At 38.2% G+C, this 24,435-nt stretch overlaps 1 protein-coding gene across 1 annotated transcript in view; it reads left to right on the top strand.

Annotated features, from left to right (window-relative positions):
- Positions 1-8,789: 8,789 nt before the first annotated feature.
- Positions 8,790-24,435, top strand: part of LOC129630301 (uncharacterized) — a 46,974-nt gene continuing 31,328 nt past the window's right edge. The window contains exons 1-3 of the mRNA XM_055550804.1: positions 8,790-8,847; positions 10,358-10,480; positions 18,533-18,591. Of these exons, the coding sequence (XP_055406779.1) occupies positions 8,790-8,847; positions 10,358-10,480; positions 18,533-18,591 (240 nt within the window). The remainder of the gene's footprint in view (positions 8,848-10,357; positions 10,481-18,532; positions 18,592-24,435) is intronic.

Genomic DNA, 24,435 nt, shown 5'->3' with positions numbered 1-24,435 from the left:
AAAAGACCATGATGCTGGGAAAGATTGAAGGCAGGTGGAGAAGGGGATGACAGAGGATGAGATGGTTGGATGGCATCACTGACTCAATGGACATGAGTTTGAGCAAGCTCTGGGAGATAGTGAAGGACAGAGAAGCCTGGTGTGCTGCAGTCCATGGGGTTGCGAAAAGTCAGACATGACTGAGTGACTGTACAACAGAAAACAGTTAATCTTACTGAAGTATTTATTACACATTTAATTTATTTTTAGTATATGTGCATCCAGCTACATTCCTAAGTACTGAACTTGCATAGTGATCTTTAATCCCAGGGCTTCTGGATATAGTTGAGATATATTATTTTAGATTCCAGATACATTATTTTCTTTCTCATGTCTGTCTTCCAACGCACCCTTTCATTCCCTGTGCTGTGCTTTGCTTAGTTGCTCAGTCATGTCCGATTCTTTGTGACCCCATGGACTGTCACCTACCAGGCTCCTCTGTCCATGGGGATTCTCCAGGCAAGAATATTGGAGTGGGTTGCCATGCCCTCCTCCAGGGGATCTTCCCAGCCCAGGAATCGAACCCAGGTCTGCCGCATTGCAGGTGGATTCTTTACCATCTGAGCCACCAGGGAAGTGCAAGAATACTGGAGTGGGTAGCCTGTCCCTTCTCCAGGGGATCTTCCTTACCCAGGAATTGAACTGGGGTCTCCTGCATTTCAGGTGGATTCTTTACTAGCTGAGCTACCAGGGAAGCCCAATTCTTTCCTTACTTGGGCCTAGACTATTTTTTAATCCATCCATTAAGATTTTTATTTCACTGATTATTTATGTTTGGTTGCTTTTCAAACTTGCTTGTCTTGTCTTTGTTTCTCTGAACACTGAAAACCATCTCAGGTTGCTTTTTACCTGTAACTCTTAGGTTGTGAACTATGCTGTTTGTTGAGGTTCTTTTCTGGGGTGGTTGTTCCCATCTGTAATGTTTGACTCTTCCATGCAAACTCCACTACATGCCCTGCCTAGGTGACTCAACATTCCATGGGTCCCAGTTTCCCCCAACACTGACTTTCTCATACCTTCCTCTTATCAGTTTTGCCTTCTGCTCTACCTCCAGATGGAGAAGGCAATGGCACCCTACTCCAGTACTCTTGCCTGGAGAGTCCTATGGACAGAGGAGCCTGGTGGGCTGCAGTCCATGGGGTCGCTATGAGTCGGACACGACTGAGCGACTTCACTTTCACTTTTCACTTTCATGCATTGGAGAAGGAAATGGCAACCCACTCCAGTGTTCTTGCCTGGAGAATCCCAGGGACGGGGGAGCCTGGTGGGCTGCTGTCTATGGGGTCGCACAGAATCAGACATGACTGAAGTGACTTAGCAGCAACCTCCAGAAATGCCTGCTGTCACTGATTTCTGAACAACTGTACAAGTGAGCTGTATTCTTCTATTTGCGTTTCATCCACAGAATTGTGGATAAGAAAAAGCCATAGTTGAAAGCTTTAGTTAAGAACATTTTAAAACACTATCATGAAGAACATGAATTATGGGTATTAATTAAAAATATAAGCATTTATTACATATTAGGTGCCAGACCCCTTCTGGTTATTGGAGACACAGAGCTGAGCAGAGCTTATCCAGGTAGGAGATTGACAAGCAAACAATTATTACATGATTTGATAAACACTATTACAGAATCATGACAAAGTGTTCTGGGAGAACAAGTGATAATGATTACAGCAGCTGTTGGTGGATTCTTTGTGCCAGGCACTGTGCTAAACATTTAACTTTGTAGTGATTGAACACCGCACACACACACACACACACACACAAATAACCCTGAGAGGCAGCTGACAGTGACACACACATGTTTATATGCTTATTTTACAAAGGAGAAAACTGGGGTCATCCTGTGAACAGGAGTTATACCACTAATAACTGGCAGAACTGGTTTGTTTCCCTCCCCCCCCCCCAAGCATATCTTTGACTCTGAGACACTCCTTGTCAGGAGAAATTGGAGAGACTGCAAAGAGGAGTCAGCGACTGATCTGAGTCCTGGATGGGTAGATGGTAGCCAGTCAGGAACGTTCTTGGAAGAGAGAAGTCGTAACAGCATGTGGAGGATCCAGGAGTGGGGGGCTGCTTGCTGAAATGCGGACATAGAGACGGTGGAAGCACTGTGGGAACAGGGTAGAAGATGGGTCTGGAAAGGTAGACTGGGGACCAGATGCTGAGGCTATCATGGCCACTATTGTCTCTATCACTGACCAGCTCCAGCACATCCTTGGGATTGGAGGGAAATAAGGGATTAGCGGAGGGGTTGGGGTGATGGGTAAAGTATACAACTGGTGTGTATTTCAATAAGGAAAACCTAAAATTAAGATCCTGGCTGCTGCTGCTGCTAAGTCGCTTCAGTCATGTCTGACTCTGTGCGACCCCATATACAGCAGCCCACCAGGCTCCCCATCCCTGGGATTCTCCAGGTGAGAACACTGGAGTGGGTTGCCATTGCCTTTTCCAATGCATGAAACTGGAAAGTGAAAGTGAAGTCACTCAGTCGTGTCCAACTCTTCGCAACCCCATGGACTGCAGCCCACCAGGCTCCTCTGTCCATGGGATTTTCCAGCCGAGAGTACTGGAGTGGGGTTCCATTGCCTTCCCTGCATTGCATATAAATTCCCAGCTCCTGTTTGCCGTGTGTATAAAAGCACCACGGAGCCACCGTCCAAGGAGCGGGTGCAGCCACCATCCCGATGCTGTGTTTACCCTGTCAACACTTACGCCTCACTGCACCGTCCTTCCCTCACTGCAGAGCATCTGTTGCGGTTTATTACTGGACTCCACCTCAGCGGTTTCAACTACCAACTTTTTTTTTTTTTTTTAATGGTGTGCTGTGGTTGAAACTTTGCAAAGAAGAAAAAAAATTCCCCCTCCTTCAACTGTGTTCTGGAGAGTATATGCTCTATTTAATGACTTCAGACAATCAAGTTAAGAACACAATAATAGTAACTGGTGATGTATACAGGAGGGACAGTGACCTAGGGCTTTTTGCCCTCTGGTTGGCACATGGTCATCATGTAGGTAGAAATGTCTCCTGGGTAATGAACATCTCTCAGAGAATAAGCTACGTTTGGGGCTTTTTTTTTTCAATGATACAGAGACAGTTTTACCAATCTGCAGGCCAAATAATTTTTTGAGGCATTTTTTTCTGCATTCACAACATTCCTTAGCTTTACTAGTGGATATTGTAGAGAAAGTGTAGACATGAAGTGTTGTTACTTACTGTGGCCCTTTATCTGTATAAAAATTTCCCTCTTAGGTACATGCACAGTGATTAAATAGAAATGCTCTGAGTGATTTGAGCACATTATTTCATTTGAAATCCCAATTGAAGTGTCTTATAATTATCACAGGTTTAGCTGAACTGTGTTCTTGGCTTGTGCTGTCAGCCATTCTTTTTATTTCAGTGCTGGATCATCACTAAATTCTTGTATTTATTTCCATTTTGCCAATTAGCTTAAGTTGTTAGTGCAAATTTATATGTCCTGGTTCTTCTAAGTCCTTGCCAATTACTTTGGAACATTGAACACTTAACTGCACTTGCTCTGGGGTACTAGCAATGAAACAGTAATTAACTGAGATATTTGCCTCTTTTCCTTAAAAGCTGGAGAATAGGATTATACTCCAATAAACAAGCTTAGAGCAACATGATGGTAACTCTTTTGATAACAAGTTTTTAATCATCGTTTACATGCAATTTTTTTTTTTTGCATTAGTTAAACGCTACAGAAATGAAAACAAACCAAATTAGGGTTTGTCAGATATAATAAAATGCTCACAGATCAAATCTGGCTTGGCTTAGCAATGCTCTACAATTTACATGACGTTTTAAATAAATCATAAAATGTTAATCATGCAGAAATCTTGACCTAATCCAAGTAATCGGATTCAGTTCTGCTATAGATGGGAAGCCAGTGGGATTTTCCTTTCTAATTACATTTTAATGTAATTTTTTACATTTTTTATCTTTTAAAAATCCATTTATGGTTATTGAGACTTTGAAATAATTTTTAAAATACTACTTTAAAATTAAACTCTTTCATCATGTTCAACAGTTTGGTCATTTTCCAGTGGAGAAAAACAAAATGGGGATTAAATGATTTCAAATGTTGTGTTAATAGTTAAGCTGAATTTCAGACACACTGAGGGACAATCAATAGATTGGCAACTTTTGCTGAGTCTCTACTAATGCATCTAGATAAGGATGCTGCTAAGGATCTGAAAAGATATTAAGGAACATATGCGTGTATTGAAATGTATATATGTATTAAAAGCATATACATCTATATGTATATATGTATACACACAGACACACACAACCCACTGTAATTTTATAAACTGCTTACTTACTATGGCTCTAGGACTTTAGAAGCATAAAATCCAGAGATGATATATGAAAGGATTATTTTGTGTTGTGTGACCTTCAGATACTTGGCTTGGGGTCAAGACTGTGATGCAGATGAGAGCTCTGAGTTGGGAAGTTCTGAAAGTGACCCAGAAGAAGAGAAGCTTTGTCTAAACAAAGGTGTAGTGTTAAATGGGAGGACCAACCGCTTATTCCAACACTTCTTAAAAGTCTTTGGTCTACTGGGAGATCATTTTTTAAAAGTCAATATACAGTCAATTGGATAAATTAAAAACATTTAGCGAAAATACTATATAACCATTTCCTAGATAGTATGTGGGTTTCATAAAGTCAGAGATTCTTATGAAGCATTTTACAACTTTCTCCTAAATTTAATGCCATTGGTTCTGTAGTGGGAGATGCCACTGCCCACAGATGACATTCTTTAGTTGGAGCTTCTTGCTTTCAGATCTAGGTTTCAGGGCAATAGGAATTTGCACAACCAGGGAAAACTAGCTTGTTTTAGGCTTCCAAATCCCCAAGGAAATTTATTTCTTCTTGCTGTGAAACCTCTCCATGTAGCTTACATTTTACGTTTTTCTCTTTTAAGATCCAAGTGTCTATTTCCTATGAAGTTTATTACATCTCTGAAAGTAAGACGTAATACTACTATTCGTATATGGACATGTCATGACAAGACACAAAGCTTTCAACCTCATTTATATCAAAACCTAAGCTCTTCCTTAGAAGGTAATGGTTCATTAGGACATCTGTATCTTTGTTTCTCTTTCAGTTCAGTTCAGTTGCTCAGTTGTGTCCGACTCTTTGTGACCCCATGAATCGCAGCACGCCAGGCCTCCCTGTCCATCACCAACTCCAGGAGTTCACTCAGACTCACATCCATCAAGTCAGTGATGCCATCCAGCCATCTCATCCTCTGTCATCCCCTTCTTCTTCCCACAATCCCTCCCAGTATCAGAGTCTTTTCCAATGAGTCAACTCTTCGCATGAGGTGGCCAAAGTACTGGAGTTTCAGCTTTAGCATCAGTCCTTCCAAAGAACACCCAGGACTGATCTCCTTCAGAATGGACTGGTTGGATCTCCTTGCAGTCCAAGGGACTCTCAAGTAGAGGTTTCAAATTTCCCTTTCAACCTCTGAATCAGTATCAAGAACCGTTTTCCCGCTCAATCTTAATATAATGCAGAATCAAGTGGATCATCAGATGTTCATTTCTAATAGACATCTCTTTCTCGGCATATCCCAAACTGAACTTCTGATCTCCAACCTTCAGCCCACATGCCTCATGACCCTCCCCTCGTGCAACTTGCTCTTGCCTCCATCTTCCTAATATCATTTGATGACCAAACCATCATTCTTAGTCACTTAGTAAAAAAACTTTGGTGCAATTCCCCACCCTGCCTTAATCACCCCATCCTGGTCTACTTTATCCCTCTTACCACGCTCCACTTTTTCTTTTACTCACAGCACGTACCATTTTCTAATACACTGTAATGATGTACTCATGTATAATGTGTATTATGTAATATCTGTCTCTCCAGATTAGAATATAAGATTCACAAAGGCATGAGGACAAGAATCTTTGACCCAAGGGCCTAAAATAGTGCCTTTCTAGATGAAACTCAGGAAATATTTGTGAATAAGTGACAAAATAAGCTATGAACAAATTCCGAAAGAGATTCTTGAGTTAGCTATTTTTATTGCCTAGATGTAGCTAAACGTACCCAATATCAAGGAATCTCCTGCTGACTCTCTAATTTAGAACAGTCCCAGAATTGCTAGGATTTGACTTTCAAAGTAAGATTGAGCTGGGTTAGGTTGGTTTCTAGAGACACCCTGAAAGTGAAATTAATGTGAAAGATGGGAAGAATGATCTCCAATGTTACTGATATCTGATTTTCGATAGATAATTTGCATAGAACCTTTTTAGAACTGAAGGGTGTAGGCAAAGACATTCACTATGGTCTTAAGAAAAACACAGCTTATATTTTGCTGTTCTTGCAATTCAGCATGATCACTTTATTTAAAGAGCCTAGCTTTAATTCTGACAACACTCTCAGTAAATTTGAATGATTAAATTCTTTCTATTTAAACTGACTCAACCTAGCTAGGCGCTTAGATAGTTTTGTACTTATTTCTGTCCTCAATCAAGAAAATACATTTAATTAGTTTTCTTTCAAAAATTTCCGAGAATAGGGAAAAAGCAATAATAAGAATAAAAAGTTCAGAATATATTTCATTTTCTTCTCAGATAATTAAGATAAAAGGCTATTGTTGATCAGATAAATTGTGTAGGTAATTTGTGAGATATAAATTTGAATTTCTATAGTTATTACTATTTTGTTTTTTTTTCCCAGAAGGACTGGCTTTTATTTAATGTACTTGATTAAAATATCTGAATCCTACTTAGTTGTGAGAAATATCATTTTGATGGAATTTTGACTAGCAGACATCAGGTGATTTACCCAGAGGTTCCTCACCACATAGCTAGTCAATGTCAGAGCCATCCATGGAACCCAGGACTAAGGACTGCCAGGTCAGATCTTTTTCCCAATGTATATGCAGATTGCTTTATTTCTTTCCTTCTTGATTTAAGCTTCATTTTATTACTGCTGTTACCACTGGAATATAACTTCTGTTGTGTTTAAGACCAAAAGATAACCAAAAAGCCAGGCTAGTGTGGAATGGCATACACTCTGCCTTGGGGCATAAACTTGCCCTTTTGGCACCTGATCAATCCTTTTATATATCTAATCAGTTATATGTGATTTTCTGATTCTTCCAAATTTTTCATAAAGAAGAGCACATGCTGTTTTACAATGGAAACTTAATTTTAAAAAACATTATTGAAGTAAAATTGTTTTTCATATGTAATAACAAAGTAAATATATCAATACAGTAAATATAATTATCTAGACTAAAGTAGAATCCAATTTATTTTTATCTTTAGGGAATAAATTATGTCATGTTTAGAAAGTTGTTTATTACTTTTGATGTTTAGAAAAAAAGCATACTAAAGTAAGCTTTATGAGTACTCATCCTTTCTTTTTCTGATTCCTTTTGTATAAACAGCACTTATCTAAATATATCTGCTTGTTATTCAAATATTTAAAACAAACCTTTCAAGCATTGGATATATGGGAAATAGATGGGGAAACAGTGTCAGACTTTATTTTTCTGGGCTCCAAAATCACTGCAGATGGTGACTGCAGCCATGAAATTAAAAGATGTTTACTCCTTGGAAGGGAAGTTATGACCAACCTAGACAGCATATTAAAAAGCAGAGACATTACTTTGCCAACAAAGGTCCGTCTAGTCAAGGCTATGGTTTTTCCAGTGGTCATGTATGGATATGAGAGTTGGACCGTGAAGAAAGCTGAGCGCCGAAGAATTGATGCTTTTGAACTGTGGTGTTGGAGAAGACTCTTGAGAGTCCCTTGGACTGCAAGGAGATCCATTCTGAAGGAGATCAGTCCTGGGTGTTCTTTGGAAGGACTGATGCTAAAGCTGAAACTCCAGTACTTTGGCCACCTCATGTGAAGAGTTGACTCATTGGAAAAGACCCTGACTCTGGGAGGGATTAGGGGCAGAAGGGGACGACAGAGGATGAGATGGCTGGATGGCATCACCGACTTGATGGACATGAGTTTGAGTAGACTCCGGGAGTTGGTGATGGACGGGGAGGCCTGGTGTGCTGTGATTCATGGGGTCACAAAGAGTCGGACACGACTGAGCAACTGAACTGAACTGAACAGTTTATTGTATTCACTTTTCCATTTGTGGTTAAATGTAATCTATGGTAGTTACACTTGACTTACTCAGTCAGGCACCGCTTTTCTTGATACTGTCTCTATGTATAATCAAAGGACAGCAGAGATTTAAACTATATTTAGGTTCTCTAGTGCTTTTCATTTTAATTTTCCAGAAGCTGAATTTTGAGCTTAAATTAGCTGGCTACCTTGTAACCTGACCTGACCTTCTAGTTTAGTTTGGTGGAAGAGAGCCTTCTTATTATATAGAGAGAATTCCTACCAGGCAGCAATTTGTATCTAAGAACTATCATGATTCAAATACCATTAGGAGAAGCCTTTAACAGTACTGATCCATTTGGATAAATCTGGAAGAGAAGACAGAAATCTGTAAATCATTATCAGAAATGGAGTCTACAGATTGGTTGAAGGAGAAAAAAAAAAAAAAAAAAGACCAAAAGAGGAAGGAACTGATATTCTGGATAAGACAGTGTGGGAGAGCGAAAAATGCACTAAACTGCTAAGGTATCCCACTACCTCTTGAAAGGAATATGGTATGGGGTAAAATGGCCTTGGATGGAGAATAAGTGGAATTAAAGCTCATCAGTCCAGGGGTCCTGGATTGATGAGTCCAACAGTCATGGAGAGGAGAGATGACAGTTTACCTGGAATCAAGTTGACCGTGGTTCCAGAACTTGGTAGGTGCCAACTACAAGGACATAGCTTAAAGATGGATTTTCTTGCATCCAGAATTTGTCTTGAGGAGGAGTCAGGATATGATACATACAGAGTATGAGGAAACATGGGAATCTGTTTAGCCTAAACAGAGGAGCAAACATAAATTTAGATCTCATCAGTTAGTCCCTGGAGGAACATAGCACCAGAGGGTGTAGGGGATGTAAACTTGCTTTGATATACTAAGTAATCCCTGGGTTTTTCCTGTCTAGACATTTTCTATGTAGTGACTATTAAAACGTGTTCATGATGGCATGTTATTTGTACTTCGTCTATGGTCAGTCCCTCCTGCTCTGTTCCTCTCTTCTTCATGAGATTCTGCTTGATTCTTTTGAGGAGGGACCACGTACTGTCCATTGTTTTATACCTCAGCTATTGTTTTATACCACTAACAATTGCAGCCCTATTGCCACCCATGATCCAGTATCCCCAACCTCTCTAGCCTGTCCCATTTTCATCTCCTTGGATTCATCATGATCTAACATGCTATATCATGTACCTATATATTATGTCTAAGTTATTATCTGTTTCCTATTCTGGAATGTAAACTCCATGAGGATGGATTGTTGTCTCTTCTCTTAGTTGTTTTCCAAAAGCCTAAAAAAGTGCCCGGGGGTTAGGAAGTACTGAGTAACTAAGTGTTGTTTAAACTGTTGTGTTCCTTGTTAAATATCTTGGTTGGTGGCATATATCTTATGGTTATGCTATTCTCCTCTTGTAAGCAGAGCTGCAAAGCTTAAATCAGCAGAGTCTCTCCTATTTTTCTGTAAGGTGGGAGCAATTATAATAGATGTTGACCTGAAAGGAGAGACAGGGCATCAGTTAAGGTGGGACTGACCCTGGGGCCTGGAGAGACAGATGCACAATGAAGAGCGCTTCTGCTGCAGCCTGTCCTGATTCTAAGAGGCTCAGAACTTTCTTCAGTGCCCAGAGTTCCTACCTAGGAGAGCTTGGCTCTAGGTTCGTTCTGTCCCTAATTTACCAGGTGACATTGAACAAGTCACTGTATTCGTCTCACTGTCTATAGTATGGGAATAATAATAGTCTGCTATTTTTGTTTCACAGGTTTCCGAGTTAACCCTGTATACGACATGTTTAAATAGTTTTAAAAGTTTGCTGTTGTTTTAGTCTCTCAGTCACCTGACTCTTTTGCGACCCCATGGACTGTAGCCTGTCCATGGGATTCTCCATGGAGTGGACTGCCATTCCCGTCTCCAGTTTAAGATGCTATATATTTGTAAAAGCATTTGTTATTAGTACTATTACTGTTATTATTATTGAAGTTTTTATTTTTTAAAATACTTTCCCTAAGATATCATATCTCTATGTACAGAACAAGATTTGAAGCTACAATATACAATTTGTTTAGGTGATATTATTTGTTTAATATCCATATGAGATATTTCCTGGTTTTGAATATCAATCGTTTTTGTAAGGCATGATTTTTTTTGGTATTTTCTTCATTTTTATAAGAATATAAGTTACTCTGTAGACAATCAGACCACGAAGTTTGGTTCTTTGTGATTTTGGCTGAGAAGGTGGTGGATTTGAAGTGGAGGTTGTATGACGGGCTCGTGAGGAAGGCTGAGGTGGCTCGTGAGTGCACATGAGGATTACCTATGTCAGGAGCCAGCTCATCAGGTGCGTGGGCCATAAAACGAGGGCAGGAGGGACACAGTGTTCCCAGTGACAGTAGTAAATCCATTTCAAATAAAGTGAACTGTTTGCTTAAACTTTCCTATGTCCTGTCAGACCTCTGGCGCTGAGAACCAACTCAATATAGAAATTAGCTCACCCAGAGGCTGTAGGGCAGAAAGACTCAAAGGACAGACTGTTGCATCAAAATTGTGTTTAGAAACACAAAGTTCTCATGAAATATGTGGTGTGTTGCTTTTTAGAACTTTCTAGTTTGAACAAATTTACCATTTCTTATATTACTGCTCTTTAAGTATAACATTTGCAACAAAGTACTTACCTGATGAAATATATATATATATTCAGGTCTTTGACAAATCTGTGCTCTTTAAAATTTTTATTAAAATTATACAAGGAAAATTACTTAGCATCCCAAGAGGAATTGACTGTACCGATTCTCATGGATATTTCATTAAAAAAAAAAAAAAATTATGTGGACTCTTTTCAACTCCGGTTTCTCCAGTGAAGATTGTTTCAAATAAAGCTGTCTGATATAGAAAGACATGGTTGCTAGGGAGCCAGAGTCACGACGGCTGATGTTACTAGGGAGGATACAGAGGTGAGTCCCTGATTATAGAAGAGAACCATTTTTCATTCTCCTTGAAAGTGAGTCTTCTTTATACACAGATGACAAGCTCACTAACTCGGTAGGAGTAATACTTCAGAAAGAAATATGAAATTTTAATATGTTTCCTCAGAGTAACGTAAATCTAAAGCTATTTCTTCAGGATGAATACAGTTTATGCCCACCTGTACCTTAATGGGTGGTGGAAATGCTTTTGGCAGTTCCACGTGGTGCAAATCTTTTGGCAAGCTCTCTAAGGCCTTGCTACCTGAGTGGAATGAGGAATCTCTGTCTAATATTTCTTCCATCTTCATATTGGCTGAGTATAGGCCAATAAACATTTATTGAAATTTACTATGTGCTAGGCATTTTATGAGGGACTTTTATCCCATTTTCTCATTTAATCCTATAATCCTGATGCAAGTTATTATCATTTCAATAAACACTAGGAAATATTAATATTCTTTGTCAGTTAAATGGTAGGATCTGAACCCCATTTGGTGTCATGAAGTTCTCTCTTTTCAAATGTCTCATGTTAAGGAAGAACAGGAAGGATGAGATGGTTGCATGATATCACTGACTCTATAGACATGAGTTTGAGCAAGCTGTAGGAGTTGGTGATGGGCAGAGGAGCCTGGCATAATGCAGCCCATGGGGTTGCAGTCCACTCCACATAGAGTCGGACATGACTGAGTGACTGAACTGAACTGAAAGAAGAATAAATACATAAGTATATTCATGTAATTTTTCTGTTAGTTTTACCAGAGTTTTTAAAAATTTATATGTGGGAATGTTTAGTGAAAGACTTTCAGGAGATTATCCTGACTATTGAAAATAAAATGTGGTGAGCAGTGCTTAGTTTTACCATTTGATAGTGCCTTGTTGTTTGGGCTCCCTGTGGGACATTAATAAACACAATAGAACTCAACTTAAAAAAACAAACAACTTAGTAGATTCTTTGTATAGAATATTGTGTGAGGAAGGGTAAGACTCTCATTATGAAGCTTTCACTATAATGCTGTGAGGATATTACCAGATGGTAAAAGGAAAGCACCCTGAGTAGAAATCTTAAATGCTCCTGCAATAATTGAGCTTTGCAAAGAGGGAGTCCTATCAATGATATGTTACTTTGCAACTTTAGATACCTTCAGTCTTCAGCATGCTAGAACTTTTTCATGGAGTCACAAGGTCAAAGCCAAAGAGTGTCTGCAACTTTTCCCAAGATGATGGAATTTTCACTTATGGAAGCTGAAGGAGGGCAGATGGGATCGACTGCTACCCTTTAAGAAAAGGTTGTGAGTGTTTGGGTTCACGGGTGACCAAAGTGAAGACTAGAAAGGGCACCCTGCTAGCCTGAGAAGCCACATCTTGTAGCCCAGAATATCTTTTAGAAAGCAAAAGTGGATTAAAAAAAGAGAAAGCAATGTTCTTGGAGAGCAAGCTGTGTGGCCTGAGCGAGATTTATGGAGGTAATTATTGTGTCTGGGTCTTCAAAAGTGCTGGAAAATTTTATGACCACCACCAGGTCCTTGTAGCCTGGCCAGTGGAGACTGAAGAGAAAGGTTATTCAATGTTTCTGAATATGGGTTTATTGCCCATGGGAATTAAAATTGAGAGTCTTTCCCATGTAGTGCTTTTTCTTATGCTATATTATTTTTAGAAGTAGTTTTTTAAAAAAAGAGAAAGGTCTCTTCCTTTGAAATACCTCTTTGTTGATTACTATTAGGGGCAGGATATTTGATTAGATAGACGAGAGCACGTACAGCAAATGCCACCCTACTTGAGTAGAGGTTGCTAAGAAACATAGTGTTTGGGAACTACTACCTTAATGGTTATCTACAAATTTAACACCACCAATTTCTTATCTCACAGAGGGCGTGGGCAAACTAAATGACTCCAATTTTAGAGACTGTGGCACTGTGCATTAGACATCAGCTTTTGCAGCAGACCTGGGCCTTGGATTGGACATGGACCAAGATAAGAGATATACGTGAAAGACAAGACTTGTTTGTCAAACCACTGGCTGCTCATAAAACATGACAATCAGATAGAGCTGTACGAGTCTTAAACATAGGAAAGAGGAGGCTGTATTCTTCCACACACTCTGTGATTTTTTATCTATAAGCTGGCTTTCCAGGAAAAACCTTATGAACAGTTGTAATAAGATGACATATCAATGCAAGTTGTTAAGGGAAACAGCAATGTTAAAATCATCTGTAGGACTGCATTGTTCATAAATGAGCCAGTTGGTTTTGAAGGATTTGATTGATCCAGTGAGTCAGAATAGCCAAAATATTTGTATAAATTACCTGGATTGATATAACTAGGGATTATATATACATGCAATTCACAAAGCATTCAGATATTAGTAGAAAGTCTTGGATGTAGTCTAATGTTGGCCTCTCTATAATTCAGAAAAAGATACATTCAATTTACTACTAATGTATCTGCTGAGTCCTTATTTTATGTCAGGCATCGCAGATGTGACTATGGACTAGATATGGGGAAAATCATACTTCTACAAAGAAGAATATTTGCTGAATCCAACATTGCTATTGAGACAGATTGTGGCACACAAAACGGGACTATTTGACCTTGGTTGTCATGTCAGTCAAAACTGACTGTTCTAGAGGATATTGGTCCATCATAGCAAAGACCAAAAAGACCTGCATATTTTAGGTTATAATCATATGAAATTTTAAAAATCTGCTTCATAAACATTTAAAATCTTCTTTGTTCTTTAGACATACACAAATGATTGCTGCTACATTTCTTCTCTTTCCCCTATTTTAACAGGCAGTGGCTACAATTGATTCAGCACTACTTTACCAGACTAAGCAAAAATCTATTTGCCTTGCATGATATTATTAACAAATTAAATCTGAGAAATAACTTAAATTTTAATGCTTCACATTTAAAAGTTCATCTGTGCTAATACTTAAATAACACAATACCCTATCTTTCAGACTCAGATTCCATACCTTGGTCTTCTTTGGTTTTAGGCTTTTGTTGGAAGCTCTAAATTTATTTAATCATTCTCTTTTCCAGAAAGGTGAGAGTATTGCTCTAAATTTTGTTCAATTGAAAAAATTGTGCAAATCTTACTTCAGATTCATTCACTGAGTTATTTATTTTACTAGGTTAGATAAAGAGTTAGTCACAAAGGCAAATAATATAAAGCAATATTACCTATAATATTCTTTTAGTATATTTGAAGAGAAGGGAATGGCAACCCACTCCAGTACTCTTGCCTGGAAAATCCCATGGATGGAGGAGCCTGGTAGGCTGCAGTCCATGGGGTCATGAAGAGTTGGATACGACTGAGCAACTTCACTTTCACTTTTCATCTCCATGCATTGGAGAAGCAAATGGCAACCCACTCCAGTGTTCTTGCCTGGAGAATCCCAGGGACGGGGGAGCCTGGTGGGCTGCTGTCTATGGGGTCGCACAGAGTCGGACACGACTGAAGTGACTTAGTAGCAGCAGTATATTTGATAGAAGTATAGAGTGACCACATCATCAAATGTATGCCTATAAAGAAATTTGTCTCATTTCATTTCTCACTGATTTGAATTACTACTTTCCCCAAATCACTGAAGATGAAGCAATCCTTCTAGGATTTCTATATAAATATAGGTAGTTCTTTTTCACTTTTCATATATCAGATGAACCAGTAAACTCTAAATACATTTTCCTTTCCAATTTTCCCCTACTTTATATTGGAATATATTGTTGCCAAACTGCCTCCCTCCATTTTTGTGAAGGTCTATATGTATATGCTTGCTGTCTCCCCACACTCAGACATAGACACACAGGTATGCTCACTTTGCCTCATGAGAAGAGACAGTGTGAGAAAAAAAATTCAAGACCCTAACACTATTCTTTCCATCAAATGTTTAAGTTTCTAAACCTCAAAGAACTTTAGTTTCTTTATTTACAAAACGGAGTCAATCAAACCTACCTTTTTGGCGTTTTATGAAGATTAAATGAATATGCAAAACAAATAGATTCTGACAAATTACGGGCAATAAAAATGTATCTCTTTTCTTCTTATTGCTAATTGTTGAATGCATTAGCAAGGCAAAATACGCTACTCTTTACTTTTTTCCACTAAGATCCAGGAGACAAGGTAAGATTATATTTTACTTTTCAAAATGTATAAAGTTGCCATTCAGAAGAAGTAAGATTTAGTACTAGGTGAAATAATTTAGTACTAGGAGATAAACAATAATGATATTGTTTCATGTATTTCCTTAGAAGAAATATATTCATTTGGAATTTTATTAACCATAGAAACTATTCTATAGTTTGACAAATTATTTCAATGAATGAGGTTGTTTTTAAATTTTGTGTGTTTTTGGAAAAGCTTGTATACACTCCAACCTTTTTTTTCGCCATGCCAATTCAATTTACAATTATGCCAGAAGGACATCCTGATGAGTTTAACAACACAATGCTCAGATGTAGTGTTCACACCTAATCTTTTAAAGATTCTTTAAGGTTTAGGCATTTGTGGTAGGTAGTATCTAGCGATGGCCACTACCAATTTCTTTCTTCTCTGAAGATGTATGTTGCCCCTCATGTCAAGTTCAGTTCAGTTCAGTCGCTCAGTCGTGTCCGACTCTTTACGACCCCATGAACCGCAGCATGCCAGGCCTCCCTGTCCATCACCAACTCCCGGAGTTCACCCAAACTCATGTCCAATGAGTCAGTGATGCCATCCAGCCATCTCATCCTCTGTCGTCCCTTTCTCCTTCTGCCCCCAATCCCTCCCAGCATCAGAGTCTTTTCCAATGAGTCACTCTTCGCATGAGGTGGCCAAAGTATTGGAGTTTCAGCTTTAGCATCAGTCCTTCCAAAGAACACCCAGGACTGATCTCCTTCAGAGTGGACTGGTTGGATCTCCTTGCAGTCCAAGGGATTCTCAAGAGTTTTCTCCAACACCACAGTTCAAAAGCACTCAGCTTTCTTCACAGTCCAACTCTCACATCCATACATGATCACTGGAAAAACCATAGCCTTGACTAGACAGACCTTGTTGGCAAAGTAATGTCTCTGCTTTTGAATTATGCTATTTAGGTTGGTCATAACTTTCCTTCCAAGGAGTAAGCATCTTTTAATTTCATGGCTGTAGCCACCATCTGCAGTGATTTTTGGAGCCCCAAAAAATAAAGTCTGACACTGTTTCCACTGTTTCCCCATCTATTTCCCATGAAGTCATGGGACCAGATGGAGTCTAGTTTCCATAACCTTTTGTCTGGGCTGGCCTTAGTGACCAGTGTAACCAACAAAATGGGTCAGGAGTGATGCTCTGTAGCCTCTGAGCCCATGCTATCAGAAGTTTCATATCTTCTTTGTTGATCTTTTGGGATATTTCCTCGCAGAATCAATCCACCTTGCTGTAAGAAGCCCAAGACACATAGAGAAGACTTTCAGGGGCTCCCACTGACAGCCGAGCTTAGCCCCAGTTGCTACCCATTATTAGTGACCAGCAATGAGAATAAGCCATCTTGGATGTCTAGCCCAGCAGGGATTCACATGACTCTAGTCCCAGTAGCCACTGGACTACAACCACACAAGAAAACGTAAGTTAGACCAGTCAACCTACAGAACCATAAGGGAAAATAGTAAATTGTTGTTTTAAGCCACCACATGCTGGGTAGTTTGCAAAAATATAGACAACCAGAGCAGCATTATAAGCAGAAAATGTGATTCTCAAACAAACATGTTCATATAAAGATGGGGCATCTGTTATGTTAAACCTCAAAATATTAAGCAATTTGTGCCCTTAATTAGGCTTCAAATCCTGTTTCTGATTTCAGTGTCATCAGACTTTAAGAAATATTGTGAGTGTATGGTGTTAGATTTGAGGGGGAGAATTGAAATATAGCATTTTGGAGCTCTGAGCTTCATATGTATCCATCCATTCATTTAAATATTGATTATGCAAAGCAATATGCCAGGTGCTGTGGGGGATAAAGGCATGAGTCAGAAAGCTGTACCCATATTAGCATTTTGGAAGACCCTCCCTTTTCCCTCTGAAGACAATTAACACAGTGTTCAAGTTGCCTGCTGGGTTTTCATTTGGTGTTCTCTTGAGTTTTCTGTCTTCCATTTTTTGGGGCCATTTCCTACCCAGATTGTTTGTTTTTTGAGTGTTTGGAAATTATAAAAAGAAAACAAAGACTCTTAATTTGAAGGAAAACCAGTTACATATCTAAGGACTTGGTAATATTTTAAAAAACAAGCAAACTAGTAATACTAATAAGCTAGAATTTTGGATTTTTATCTCTCGCTCCCATTACTATTGATCCCATAATGTTATAGTTCTCTCAGTGAGATTTAAGTTCATAATCTGGTATAAATGACAGGGTGGATAACAGAATTCCTATGTAGCCCAGATGCTTTAAATGTGATAAGCCAACTATTAATTGCTTTCAAGTGCTGTGACTTTGCTAAAAACAGGAGATTTGAAGGCAGAAAAACTGAACTCTGACAATATTCTTTCTTTACCTTAGGTAATTTTGAAAATACTCTAAGCCTGTTGCATTTTCTATAAAGTGAGTGTAAAAGTGGTCTTGATATCCAAAGCTATTGTGAGATTAGCTGCAGTTATGTATATAAAGTACTTGAAAGACTCTAGTGTATAGTAAGAGAATCAACATTTTTCTGAGATCATGGTCATGGGAATTATATTTTCTATGGTGTAAAAAATGGTGATGCTGAGAGTTCAATGCGATTTTATTTAGGTTCCTCAGTCAGTGGGGCAATTAAAAATTATCTGGATCTATTTACTTTTGGGGCTTTCCTGGTAGCTCAGTGGTAAAGAACATGGCTGCCAATGCAGGAGACATAAGAGATGTTGGTTAAATCTCTGGGTCAGGGACGATCCCCTGGAGAAGAAAACAGCAACTGCTCCAGTCTTGCCTGGAGAAGTCTTGTTTTGTCTTGTCCATGGTAAATCCCATGGACAGGGGAGCCTGGCAGGGGGCTACAGTTCATAGGGTTGCAGGGGAATCAGGCAAGACTGAGTGATGAAACATTTCCTTTTTCCAAGTAGTTTTAAGTTTTTAAAGGGTCATTTAGAAAGCAGTGCAAACTTTCTTTAAATGAAATCCCACATAGATGGACCATTTATTTGGTTGAAATTGGGACGGGGACTAGTCTCCCTTTCTGCGGTGGTTCTCATGACAAAAACCTAATGGTTTAGTAAAGTTTACTTTAAAAACAACTGCACTAGCTATTTTTCCTACGCTTGCAGCTCTATTTCTTCCTAGTCCTGCTTTGCCATATGTTGTAAGCACTTGAAACTATATATTATCCTAAATGGCCTGTGTCATTTCTTGCTTTCCTATAGGGGTTACAATTTCTTACTCTTGTCTGCCTAGGTCTAATCTGTACTATTGCTATACAGGTTCAGCCTCCTTGCACCAGATCGGAGGTGAAAGTATATAAAGGGAATATTACTAAGGTTATAAAAACAAAAACTTTAAGATGCACTAATTTGCTATTGCAAATGTTTTACCCCAATTGCAAAATGAAATCAAGTATGTTTCACCGTAATTGCTCAAGCCAGCTGAGCAACATTTTCATCCCATAGCTTGAAGTTTTATAATTTGGGATTTCTCCAAATACACTCTAGGGAAGTTGGTAAAGGCAGCTGGTGAACACAGATGTTATTTCATTAACATATTTAGCCAAATCCTGATAAATCATAATATACATTTCATTAAACTGGGAAATTCCTTTCCTTGAGTACCTTTTCTGACTTCCAGAGATTTTCAGGGTTGGTGACCTGTATTCATGAGATTTACCTGGTTTTAGTTCTTTTTACAGTGACCACTTAAGTGCAGTCCAAATTTCATAGACCTTTGACTTGCTCCTGGGTTCTCATGCCACTCAAGGCTGTGCCTCCGCTGTCACTGTGAGGCTGGGTGTCCCTTATATTAAGCATAGTGGGGAGGTCTGAGAGCCTGCTGTTGAACCTGTAAAGTGTGAATAAGAACATCTCTTATGTATACCAATATAGGGAGGAACTTAATGTTTGCATGAACACATAAGTACGTGAGTAGCAGGTGACAGCTTTTTAAATTAAGCAAAAATCAAATTATAAAAATAAAATGTTTATTTTAAAATTTGAAACAACAGAGATGCATGTAGATAAAAGGGGGGATCTCCCATTGCTTGTTCATTTTGTTCAAGCATTCTGTAAGTTTCTACTTTTTTGTTTGTTTCTATATTTATTTTTTTAATCAGCATTCTTAGACAGAAAGGAGAGAAAATGAGGCAGAGGCAATATACCAACTTTGTTTTGATTAGTGTTTTATGATATATCTTTACCCAGGCTTTCATTTTCAAACTTCCTCTTTCTTCTGTTATAATTAATAAAGTTGGAATTTCTAAAAGGTAGTCAAAAATTTTTTTGTCCTTTAACTACAACATGTAATGTATTGAGGTTTAGTATTTCAAATTGTTTCAAATATTTCAAATTGTCCTGTGTTTTTAGAACTGATTATTTTTTTTTATTATTCCTTTCTTCTACTTTGGAAGTTGTATATTCTGTTTCCTTTTTTTTAGTGGTTTCCCTAGAAATTATAATGTGACTAATTAACACATCAAAGTCTAATGGAAAAACTTTACCTCTCTCCTGCTGCTGCTGCTAAGTCGCTTCAGTCGTGTCCATGTCCGACTCTGTGCGACCCCATAGAAGGCAGCCCACCAGGCTCCCCCATCCCTGGGATTCTCCAGGCAAGAACACTGGAGTGGGTTGCCATTTCCTTCTCCAATGCATGAAAGTGAAAAGTGAAAGTGAAGTCGCTCAGTCGTGTCTGACCCTCAGCGACCCCATGGACTGCAGCCTTCCAGGCTCCTCCATCCAGACAATATAAATCTTAAAAAACCTCTAATTCCATTGACTCGCCTTCTGATTTGTATGATTTTGCTAGGAATTATAATTATATATTTTTATACTTCATGATATATTACTACCATTATTGATTTTATATTGTCAAAACTCAGGTTTACTCAAAAAACTTACTCATTTCTTTGCTATTTATTCTTTCTTATATCTCAGACTTTCCATTGGGATCACTTTCCTTACACCTGAGGAATATCCTCTAGAATTTTACTACATAAGGTCTGCTAATGACTTTCTGAATTTTTGTTTATAAGGAAATTCCATTGTTTTTCCCTTTTTAAAAGTGATATTTTCTCTGCATATAGAATTCTAGACAGACAGTCACTTGTTTTCAGCACACTGAATGTATCATTCCATTGGCTTTGGTTTCACTGAAGCTGCTGAGAAACAAAATGTCAGCCTGTTGCTTTATTGAAGGAATCCTCTCCCCTCCTCTTCCACCGAGCCCTGGTTTCTTTTAACACCATCCGTCTTTGGTGTTGTGCTGGTTTACTATTAATATAAAGTGAGATTTCTTTGATGGGGACCGATTAGGTTCCTTAAATCTGCGGACTGATGTCTCACCATTTCTGGAATATTTTCAGGCATTGTCTTCCTAAATATTGTATCTGCATCATTCTGTCCTTCCTTCCATCTAAAGCTTTGACAAAAAATTTGATAACATGCTAACTCTATGTGCAAAAAGTATTAACTTTCATTTCTTCACTACTTTCTTCATATTACATTGTAGATAGTTTTATTCTAATCTATTTTTACAGTTCTTAATTTTTTATTCAGCTGTGTTTAGTTTGCTCACAAACATATCAGTTGAGTTCTTAAATTTAAGTATATGTATTTATTTCTAAAGTATCTCTGTTTTTAGGTTTGTGGGTCATTTTTAATAATGTTCACAGGTTAATTCTTCTCTTTAATAGGCATTTCATAATTTAGTGTTAACTATTCAAATATTTGAAAACTCATTTTGCTTTAGCTTTTTAGTTGTTTTCATAATGCCTTGATTTGATGTGTACACATAAGTTTTAATCCTGAGTTGCTTGTTTTCTCTGGGAAATTATTTACAGGAATTTTTGAGTCCCTGGATGATGACAAGTTCCTCTAAATATCTGGGGGGTAGTTTTGCTTGTTTCTGTCCTATACCTGAGAGAATTATGTATAGGAAAACTTTAAAATGAATTTATAGTCTGAAGTCTCTGAACACACAAATGATATGGATTTGAGCTACAAATCTATATAAAAGCTCATTTAAAATTATGACATCTCAGGGAAAATGTATCCTTTTTCTTTCCTCAATATCAAAGCAAATTTTCCTGTAGCTCCCTGAAGGTGGGGACAGAGGAATGAGCTTATTTTTTATTCATTCTCACTGAGCATTTGGCCAACTGGTGTCCTAGATTATTGGTTGGTAAGACTCTCTTATAGACTCTCTAACTTGGGTTAACCTTTGTTTTCAATCCCTACTATGCTATAGGGTTTCCCTGGTGGCTCAGACGGTAAAGTGTCTGTCTGCAATGCAGGAGACACAGGTTCGATTCCTGGGTTGGGAAGATCCCCTGGAGAAGGAAATGGCAGCCCACTCCAGTATTCTTGCCTGGAAAATCCCATGGATGGCAGAGCCTAGTAGGCTACTGTCCATGGGGTCGCAAAGAGTGGGACATAACTGAGAGACTTCACTTCACTATGCTGTAAGGCTCTAAAATTGCAATTCAAGTTTCTAGGTTTAGAAAATGCCCAATGGTAAAAGTAACTTAGTTCTCTGCTAATCTTAGGATTCTCTTTTCCACTTAGCTTTTTATTAACAATAATTTACTATTTTTGTTATATCATAAATATTTTTAATATGACATTTTCATATTTAATCCAGTATTTTTAGTTGTTTTCAGGAATATATTAATAATCAATCCTTCCAAATTCATAGGCACCATAACATATGAAGCAGAAATCTCCATTTTTGTCTATATCAAGTATGGCTATCATTCAGTCATATGGAGACTTTGAGACTCCATATGTGGAATCATATGGAGACTCTTACTTTGTTACTAATAATAATTGGGTTATATAACATTTTATTTGTAGGTGCCATCATTTCAACTGCAGACAACTTTGTTGTGATCTGCATGGTTCCCAAATAATGGGGTTACATTACTGGTCCCCAGAATATATTGGCTGATTGAAAGACTAGGGTACACTTTCTTCATTCAAGGAATATTCTGCTTTTTATCCATCAGAATGGCAGCATTGATCCGATGGCAGTAAGTCATGCTCTTTAAGTTCTTTTCTCCATCAATACTGATTAATTTATACTGATCTATCTCTACTCTCTGAGCAGGAACATTTGTCCCCAGGGCCTTGAATTCATGAAGACAGAGGAGGCTAGGAAATACACAGGCAGACTTCTTCCAAGTGTGTGTGATATAGCAATGACAGAGATGGTTAATTTTCTTCCAATATCTACTTCTGCATTTCTCCCATTATAATAAGATTGTTTTAGCTAGATACATGACTTTCTAGGGCTTTCCTGGTGGCTCAGATGGTAAAGAATCTGCCAGTAATACGGGAGACTGGGCTTTGATCCCTGGGTGGGAAGATTCCCTGGACAAGGGAATGGCTATCCACTCCAGTATTCTTGCCTGGAGAATTTCACGGACAGAGGAGCGTGGTGGGGTCACAGTCAGACATGACTGAGTGACTAACACTTTCACTTACATTTTCCTAGAATAATAGAATATACTGGCCAGCTTCCTTTGTAGGAAGCATGACATATAACTATGTTCTGGTCGAAGGGGTGTAAAAGGAAATACCTGTGATGGCTTCCGGGACCCTTCCATATGAGACAATTGGCATGGACCCAATGAGCCTTCTTATCTCTTTTCCTGTATGTGCTGCCTGTACTTTATATGGTGGCTGTAATTCCATCTCAGTCCATGAGTGAAGACCATGCCCAAAGGATGACAGAGTGGAAAGGCAGAAGGAATCTGGGTCCCTCTGGGCTTTGTGGAATAAGGCTGCCTCACCATCCCTCTGAATTGTTTACCTCTTTTTCCCTGAGAGACAAATTAACTTCTAGTTTATTTAAACCATTATTACTTTAGGTTTCTGTTATTCACATCTGAACACTATCCAAACTAATCTAGTGAGTAACAATTTAATAAGAGAAATGATGTAGTCAGGGATTTGTTTATAAATATCTGGGATCCATGACATAACATCTAGTCACACTAATTAATGGCTTTTGTCAATCCTTAGAGGTGGGATTGGATAGTAAATAGCATAACCTAAATATATGATATCTGTTTTATGTGGTGTGCTGCAAATCATGGGGTCGCAAAGAGTCAGACACAACTGAGCAACTGAACTGAACTTCATAGCTTTCAATATGTTTCGAGTTCCATTTTTCTATAATGTCTATACCAGGGCTTAGAATTGGTAGGTTTTTCAACTCATTGGAAGATAGACTGAATGGCAAAATTCCTCTTGATTCCAGAAAAAGATAACCTCCAAATGATTCACTTATGGAAACAGAAGCAAAAGAAGTAAGTAAAATAAAAGCAAACTGAAGCAGTCACCATACATCATAACCAAGGTGGTTTATTTCCAGGTTTGCCACGATTTTTCAACATTAGGAAACTTACTAGTGTGATTTATCCTATCAGTAAATTAAAAGTGTGTGTATGAAGGAAATCAATCAGAAGATACTGAAAAATTGTTCCTACTGGTAAAATCTCTTAGCAATATAGAAACAAAATCTTTTAACCATAAATAGTGTATTTCTAGAAGATGTAAAGCATCAGATCAGATCAGATCAGTTGCTCAGTCGTGTCCAACTCTTTGCGACCTTGACTAGACGAACCTTTGTTGGTAAGGTCTCTGCTTTTGAACATGCTATCTAGGTTGGTCGTAACTTTCCTTCCAAGGAGTAAGCGTCTTTTAATTTCATGGCTGCAGTCACCATCTGCAGTGATTTTGGAGCCCAGAAAAACAAAGTCTGACACTGTTTCCACTGTTTCCCCATCTATTTCCCATGAAGTGGTGGGACTGGATGCCATGATCTTCGTTTTCTGAACGTTGAGCTGATGTAAAGCATAGGCTTTACTTAATGGTAAAATACTCACATCAAAGCCAAGCGTGAGGTAAAATATTCACTAAAACTGGTAGCACTCCACATTAGATGAGAAATCCTGTTCAATTCAATTAATTAAAAATTTTATATTATGTAGAAATCATATACATTTATCTTTTATCATACTATTTATAGTATACAATGGATATATTATTTCATAGTACTTATATAATACATGATTATATAAATAATACACAAATATTTCTCTCTATATAATATCATATATATATAATAAATATAAATGTAATACTCTTGAT

This window comes from Bubalus kerabau, chromosome 16 (assembly GCF_029407905.1).
Source record: "Bubalus kerabau isolate K-KA32 ecotype Philippines breed swamp buffalo chromosome 16, PCC_UOA_SB_1v2, whole genome shotgun sequence".
Classification (NCBI taxonomy): Eukaryota; Metazoa; Chordata; class Mammalia; order Artiodactyla; family Bovidae; genus Bubalus; species Bubalus kerabau.
Note: the sequence above shows the minus strand (reverse complement) of the source record. Positions and strands in the feature narration are given on the sequence as shown.